This window comes from Acyrthosiphon pisum, chromosome A3 (assembly GCF_005508785.2).
Source record: "Acyrthosiphon pisum isolate AL4f chromosome A3, pea_aphid_22Mar2018_4r6ur, whole genome shotgun sequence".
NCBI classification, from domain to species: Eukaryota; Metazoa; Arthropoda; class Insecta; order Hemiptera; family Aphididae; genus Acyrthosiphon; species Acyrthosiphon pisum.
In genome coordinates this window covers 19,553,728-19,561,910 of record NC_042496.1, presented here as the reverse complement: position 1 = coordinate 19,561,910, position 8,183 = coordinate 19,553,728, and the positions used below count along the sequence as shown (strand labels likewise).

General features: G+C 45.5%; 2 protein-coding genes across 2 annotated transcripts; both read left to right on the top strand.

The window, feature by feature from the left end:
• Window positions 1–552: 552 nt before the first annotated feature.
• LOC100568780 lies at window positions 553–3,988 on the top strand. The gene is made up of 2 exons (XM_008190107.1): window positions 553–2,974; window positions 3,117–3,988. The coding sequence occupies exons 1-2, from the start codon at window positions 553–555 to the stop codon at window positions 3,986–3,988; spliced, it is 3,294 nt and encodes a 1,097-aa protein (XP_008188329.1).
• Window positions 3,989–4,688: 700 nt separating this feature from the next.
• LOC103310789 lies at window positions 4,689–5,747 on the top strand. The gene has a single exon (XM_008190108.1). It carries the CDS (start codon window positions 4,689–4,691, stop codon window positions 5,745–5,747), a length of 1,059 nt encoding a protein of 352 aa, XP_008188330.1.
• The last annotated feature ends 2,436 nt before the right edge of the window (window positions 5,748–8,183 follow it).

Genomic DNA, 8,183 nt, shown 5'->3' with positions numbered 1-8,183 from the left:
ATTTTTATTGTAATCCGTTCCTTGGGCACTCCCGTTATCCTTCGGTAATCAGAACGCGAGTGTCGTTGCGGCCAGCTAAAGAGGTATTTTACATTAGTTCCGCATCGGTGCGTCAACATTTGGTAGCAAGAGCGCGGTTCATTTATTTATTTAATTAGCGTTCTGGTTTCGAGTATTCAATCAACGAGTGACCCTTTTCATTATTCATAATTCAGCGATTATTGCTAGATATAGTTTCGATTTCAAATAATTTATTCAAGTCGACATTAGTGTCGCATTCGTCATATCAAACTATTGTTCGTCTAATTAGTATTTATTAGCACATTAGGTGTTCTAATTAATATTTATTATTATTCTCTGGGATTATTATTATTATTTTTTGTTGGATATATAATAATATTATATATAACGGCACAGCGTGCATTTCAATAGGTCAGACCCGGTTCGTGATAGGTACCGTGATTTGTCCCGTAGGTTATTGCCTCCTTGTCTTCGGTCGATTATTGCCAATTTTTTCCATTGAGTCACCGTCAAATTGAGACAACAGTCAACATGGTCGAGACAGCTGAAGAAAAGGAAATAAAACGCGTCAGACGTCTTATCGCTAGAGCTGACACAAAACGCACTATCGCCGTCAAGAAAATTCGATCAATTGACAGCCTCGCTAAACTCGCAAAAACTGATACTGGTCTGATGGATGAATTGCATGTAGCGGCTGCGACGTTGGATGATTTATGGGCACAATTCGAAACAGCGGACAATGATGTGTTAGACAAGTTGTTGGAAATAAATGCCGAAAGCGAATATTCAGCCGAGTTGCCAGCCGAAGTGCTTTCTATTATCAATGCCATTACGGCAATCGCCATGCAGGGCAATTACGATAATTTAAAGAACGCTAAACGCGGCTTAGGTGAACAAAATCATGCTAGCGATGCACCAGTTAAGCCAACAGCAAGACTACCTGAAATACCGTTGCCGTCGTTCAATGGTGATTTTAATTACTGGCCGACGTTCCGCGATCGGTTCTCCGCGCTTGTCGGCGATAGGACCGACATACCGAAAATCGATAAAATGCAACATTTGATCGGATGTTTGCAGGGTGCTGCATCCGACGCCATACGCAATATAACTGTGTCCAATGACAATTACGACCTCGCGTGGTCCACGTTATCGTCGCGTTTTCATCGCCCGCGATTAGTCGCGAATGCATTGATCGACAAATTACTCAACGCCCCGGTGTCTTCGCAAGAAACGTTGTCCGATCTCAATAATTTTGTATCGACCTTCTCTGAAAATATTGCGTTATTAACTGCATTGAACATCAAGGACCTCGGATCATTCATAGTGTTCTCCATGGCTTTTCGGTGTCTCCCGGCATCCACACGTAAATTATTCGAGTCGTCCGCCCCTCCGGAGTTCCCAACTGTGACTGATTTGCTGACTTTCGTACAGTCCCGTGTAGCGATTTTGGAGATTGCCGGAGATCATCAGAAAAGGTCCAATAGTCGACCACAGTTTACGTCACACAGCAACGCGTTCGTAAAGAAGGTTCCGTTCAAACAACCCACCACATCGTTAGTCGTTTCGAAGCCATCGAGCTCCAAGAGCGACGCCTGTCCGAATTGCCGTGAAAAGCATGCCATTACTGACTGTCGGAAATTCGCCTCGTTGTCGGTCGAGGACCGCAACAAATGGGCTCGTGATAACCGTGTATGCTACACGTGTTTATCGACCGATCATTGGGCCAACAGGTGTCACTCAAAACTCCGTTGTGCAACCTGTTCAAGGAAACACCATACGTTGCTTCATGGGTTTTCAGCACGACGCCATTTAGAGAGCGCCCCATCTAGCGATGATGCGCCCTTTTGTGCTGCATCAACGACATATCGGACCGCCGATTCATTAGCTGTGCTATTGGGCACCGCTCTCATTCATATTCGTGATCATTGTGGCACTTGGCAAACAGCTCGGGCCATCGTCGATTCAGCATCTCAAATAAGTGCCATAACTGTGTCCTGTGTTAATCGTTTAGGACTCCGGCTGACAAACTGGACAGCACCGATCAGCGGCCTATCCGGTGCAGCAGTTGCTGATGTCCAAGGTACAGTCGATTGTGTCGTCCAACCAAGATTCGCTACGGAACCACAACTGAAAACAAAGGCGTGGGTAATGCCGTCGATCACGTCCAACATGCCACGTCGGTCCCTAGACACCGGCGTCAAAGATCGGTTCGCGAACTTGGCCCTTGCAGATCCGACGTTTAATATTACTTCTTCCGTTGATATGCTATTGGGTGCCGACCTGTTCGCACAAATAATGGACGGCCGGAAGGTTACGGTAGCTGCCGATTTACCCACAGCGTTCAGCTCTATTTTCGGATGGATTCTGATCGGGCCGGTGCTCCAAACTGATGTCGAGTGCCACGCATCGCTCCCTGTGTCATTAACCGTTTCAATTCAAGATCTAATCGAGAACTTCTGGCGTGCTGAGGAACCAGCTATGCCGCCGCCTTCGTTCACGGATGATGGCCGATGTGAAGAAATATTCGTAGCGGAACACAAGCGATTGCCTTCTGGACGATTCGTCGTGCCATTACCGACACGCTCAGCCTTGTCCTCGCTAAGTTTCCCAGGTTCTCGTGAACACGCGATCAAACGCTTCGAAAATCTCGAGAAACGACTGTCGACGGACACTAAACTACGAGATCTCTATTCCAATTTCATGTCCGAATACTTGACATTAGGTCATATGTCGGTTGCGAGAACACCTGGGACATACTTCATACCGCATCACGCCGTATATCGACCTGCAGATGGTGACAACAAAATCCGAGTCGTATTTGACGCGTCTGCGAAGGGACATCGAAGTTTGTCATTAAACGAATGTCTATTGCAGGGCCCCAAATTACAACAAGACATCGTCGATGTACTGACCCGTTTCCGTGTACCAAAGCTAGTCTTTACGGCAGACATATGTAAAATGTACCGCCAAATATTGGTCCTACCGGAGTACCGTACGCTCCAGCACGTGTTTTGGCGGTCGTCTCCACTCGAAAAAACTCGTCGAGTACGAGCTAGATACGGTGACATACGGGACAAACTGTGCCCCATTTCTAGCACTTCGCGTCCTTAAGGCAATCGCCTTCAACGATTGCACTGATTATGACGACGTTCGTGACGCGCTATTAAATCAGACATACGTCGATGACGTGTGTGCTGGCGCCGATTCCACTACCGACATTCTAAAATTCCAATCCGACTTAATTTCAATCCTAGGCCGTGCGGGGCTAGAATTAAAAAAATGGTCCAGTAATGAACCTGACGTGTTAGAAGCGGTGCCTGCCGACCATTGTGTGAATTATCCACATTCGTTTGACGCCGACGATGATAGCGGAATAAAGGTACTCGGCCTTCAGTGGCATCCGGCCGACGATTCGTTTTCGTGTGCACTTCGTCTCAATTCGTTGCCAATCATCTGTACGAAAAGAGGATTATTGTCCATGATCGCAAGGATTTACGATCCTTTGGGACTGTTCGCACCCGCAACCTTTCACGGAAAATGCATAATGCAGCGCACATGGTCGGCGAAGGTATCATGGGATGACCCTCTTCCGGATGACATTTCGCGGGATTGGGAATCGTTTGTATCAGACCTGCCATCACTTAACGACTTGAAGGTGCCTCGTCATTTCAATTCCCGCCGTGGATCACCGTGTCAATTACTGGGATTTTGCGACGCCTCACAGCACGGTTACGCTGCAGTTCTATACATAAAGATGTTAGACCTTGATTCTAATTCAAGTACCATTTTCCTCGTCGGAACCAAAACGAAGCTGGCGCCGATAAAAACTTTATCGATACCGCGGTTGGAGCTAAACGCCGCGTTATTGTTATCTCGATGGATGAGCCGAATACAGGCAACCCTTAAAACGTATTTAAACATTGTCGATTTGTACGCATGGAGCGACTCCGCTATCGTACTGTCATAGTTGAAAAATCCACATACGTCATTCAAGGTATACGTTTCCAATCGCGTCCATCAAATCATTACTCTAATGCCTGATTGTCGGTGGCTCCACGTAAAGTCGGAAGATAACCCCGCAGATTGTGCCTCGCGCGGCGTCTTACCATCAGTGTTATCCAGTCTATCGCTGTATTGGCAAGGTCCCCGGTTCCTCCACGATGACTCGGCGAGCTGGAACGAGACCGTACCGTCGATCCCGATATCAGATTTACCTGAGACACGGCCCGTCGCCCTCGTGCTCAGCGCTGAACAGCCATCAGAATGGTATGACAATTTCTCATCATATGATCGACTGGTCCGCGTAGTTGCCTACATTTATCGTTTTTTTTCATGCATGTAAGAAACACCCTCGACCCGCCGTCGGGGCACTACAGCGCACAGAACTCGATGACTCCATCCACAAGCTGGTCATCATTTCCCAACGGTGTTTCTATAAAACACTGACACACGAACTAGCGACGTCAGCACGCGTGTCGTCGAAACACCTGTCACGGCTACGTCCGTTCTTAGACCCAGCTGGAGTGATTCGCGTTGGAGGCCGATTGCGCTATTCAGATTTAAATTATAGTTGTAAACACCCCATGCTATTAGCGAAACAATCGCATTTATCGTTATTAATATGCCATCGTTGGCATAAGATTACGTGTCACGCTGGTCCGCGAATAATGTCGGCTCTCATATCTCGTGAATTCTGGATTGTGTCGATTAAATCTGTCTTACACACCGTCACACGCGGCTGTCCCGTCTGCGTGCGTTTTGATGCGAAACCGCCGCAACCTATAATGGCCGACTTGCCAGCCGCACGAGTACAGCAGAGTAGGCCGTTCGCGAGAGTAGGAGTTGATTACGCTGGTCCACTTCAAATGCGTGAAGTGCAACTTCGAAAATCTCGAGTATATAAGGTCTACATCGCCGTTTTTGTTTGCTTTTCGGTCAAAGCTGTCCATCTGGAGGTGGTCACGGAGTTGTCGACTGAAGCGTTCCTTGCTGCCTTTGACAGGTTTGTCGCGCGACGAGGCTTGCCGTCAGAAATTTTCTCGGATTGCGGCACGAATTTTGTTGGCGCGGATAAGCAACTTCAGCTACTGATTAACAGTCCGGAAGGTCAACGCGCAATCTCTGAAACGCGCGCATCATGTCAATGGCATTTCAATCCCCCAAGTGCACCCCATTTTGGTGGCTTGTGGGAAGCAGCGGTCCGGTCAACAAAACGACTGTTAATCCGCACAATGGGTACGCATGTCCTTACGTACGAAGAGTTCACTACTTTACTCACCCGTATCGAGGCAGTGCTTAATTCGAGACCATTGACCCCATTAACCACGGACCCAACTGACCTTGAATATTTGTCCCCTGGACACTTCCTAATCGGGCAACCTCTGTTGGCTGTACCTCCCCGAGTATCGTTTGAGTCACGCGTAAATTTAACCCAACGCTGGAAGCTGCTCGACCAATGCCATCAAGCATTCTGGCGACGTTGGTCAACCGAATATCTGACTTCGCTTCAAGGGAGATCGAAATGGACAACTGAAGCCCCCAACGTCAAGGTCAACGACATGGTAGTAGTAATTGACAACCAATCTCCACCACTGGCATGGCGCCTTGGGCGTATTCTTGAAGTATTACCTGGCAACGACGGTGTCGTACGCGTCGTGCGATTGTTGACGAGTCATGGTCAAATCACTCGACCTGTTGCCAAAGTAGTGGTGTTACCCACCCAATAACGTTTTGGGATAGCTAACAACCTTACCAAATCGCTCGTTGATTGGATGCTTACTCCCAACAGTTTTCCTAATTCCAATCTGATATAGTCTCAAAATGAGCTACCATGTATTAATTACTTAGTCATTTGTTTTATTATTTTATGTATTTTTTTTTTAGATTGTGTAATTAATGAGTTTTTTGCGTGCTATTGTAACAGCACCTCCTTCTGTTTTATAATTATCATGCACTTTGTATTTGTGTTTCGTTGTATTTTTTTTTGGGGTGATAAGTGGTGATAGGCTAGAGCTGACTCCGTTACCATCGTCATCATTCATCAATCCAGCCACGCCAATGCACCAGTGGATGTGAGGCTGAGCCTCCCATGGGGGGAGGATGTTTGGGCACTATCGCCGTTGCTCCGATGTACGGCGCTTCGGGCTTCGAGCGTCTAATCAATTGATCCCCGCTCCCCTCCCCCCCCCACGGTGTGAAGCTTTCTGTCCGCGGGCTATCGCCGTCCAGTGTCACCGCCAACCAGTTCTCGACCCGTATCCGAGCGTTCAACGCACGCTCGTGCTCGGCTGGTCGACCGTTGCTGTTGTTTTCTTTCGCAATTGTGATACCACGTTTTCCTTTCCGTCGTTGGAGTGTTCGATTCACGCGTCGGTTACGTTTTTCCGATACGCCGTCGTTTTGGCACCGTGCGTGTGTGGTCGTCCCCTTTGCGTGGTTGTCGCCATTCTTTCGATCATCGCACGTGTGCAACGTCCCTTTGCGCTATCGTTGCCGTCGGCCGTTTTTTCGGTCACCGCACGCAAGGTGTATTAGCGTTCGTTACGTTCGGGTCGTTCATTGTTTTCATCAGTGCGCTCCGTCCGTTTGACCCACTACATTTCGCGATACCCTGGTCGTGGGTGCCCACGTGCTCTTCGCCTTCATACCAGCTGCGCGCCGACACGCCGGGAGCGCCGCGGCACGCAGGTGAGCCAACCCCGTTCGCGACGGTGCGCCGGCCGATACAGTTTTATCCATCCGTGTTGGCAATTGGTACCAGTCAGACCAGATCCAGTCGCTGCCGTCATCCCGGAGTCAGCTGTTATTATTCTGTCTACGTATGCCACTATCACCACCGTTCAAACAGATAAGATTGTTATTTACCTTTTGTATTGTTGTTATATATTATATTGTGCATCTCTCCATCCCCTTAGTTAGGATATTGTAAGGTGTGATCATACCCCCCCTGTTTTATTATTACAGATGTTGTTCTTTATATATATGTGTGAAATATTACGTTTTGTTCAGTGCTCTATGCACATACCAACTAATTTTGGGTTTTCAATTATTTTTATTGTAATCCGTTCCTTGGGCACTCCCGTTATCCTTCGGTAATCAGAACGCGAGTGTCGTTGCGGCCAGCTAAAGAGGTATTTTACATTAGTTCCGCATCGGTGCGTCATAATGATACAAAAGTTATGTTGTAAATAATATTAGATATTTAAATAGCCTACCTATCTATGGTCTCTACTAGGGAATTTTCTGCTACATGATGTGTGAAAAACTTGACTGTGCTCCAATATTATTGGTCAGAAGTTCTAGCAAAAACTTGTCATTCTTTTTTTTTATTATTATTTTTTTTTAGTTAAATGTTAACCATTGTTGATTGTTATACTTATTAGTATAGATATTAGTATATTACAAATATAATATCCATCGTGATTTTTCAAATAATTTAGATTTATCCATTAATATTTTATACAAAAAGAGTGAACAAAAGGTTAAAATATATCGGTTAACATAATATTGCAAAATACGCAATATACTTAAATTGGTATATTAATTGTATGTATTTCAAATTGTATGTACATACTACATACCTATCTTATAACAACGTTCTGCATCGATTATAGTGTCTACTGTTTATGGTGATATCCAAGGACAAAATTAAAGAAAGCTTAGGTAGTTTTTTATTTTATAAATGTTCATAAAGTATTTAATCTAAAGTATGTGAGGGGCGGAAGCAGTTCACATTTTAGATAATATTATGAAGTGATTATAAAGACACCCACATCGTAGTTTTCAGGCTTATCACGACAGTATAGAAAACGCGGTCCATATAACATGATTAAAAAATTTAGCACCTCCATACACACCACCGTCACCAATACATCGCTATTGAAATTAAATTCCAGGAGATTAAAAAATAAAATACGTGTTCTTCAAGTCGCTTATATTGATACGTCCCTATACCGCAGTTACTCCAATTCCATATCTGTGCTAAATGTAGTTTTCTACTGAACTATAATGTTATTATAAGAATATGACTGCTGATACTTACGTAGTTTATTTTCCATAATAATAGAATTATTCAATCATATTTACTAAAAATTGGTTTAAAAAACCATATAACATCTATACTCTGTCCCACGAGTGATCATGCCGTAGCCAGACCAAAATCG

What these genes read in the sequence shown, in the direction of transcription:
- LOC100568780 (XM_008190107.1), top strand. Translation starts at nt 553, where the DNA reads ATGGTCGAGACAGCTGAAGAAAAGGAAATAAAACGCGTCAGACGTCTT. An exon ending in AGTCTTTACGGCAGACATAT is followed by an intron (nt 2,975 to 3,116) that starts GTAAAATGTACC and finishes CCCCATTTCTAG; the next exon opens with CACTTCGCGTCCTTAAGGCA.
- LOC103310789 (XM_008190108.1), top strand. Translation starts at nt 4,689, where the DNA reads ATGTCGGCTCTCATATCTCGTGAATTCTGGATTGTGTCGATTAAATCT.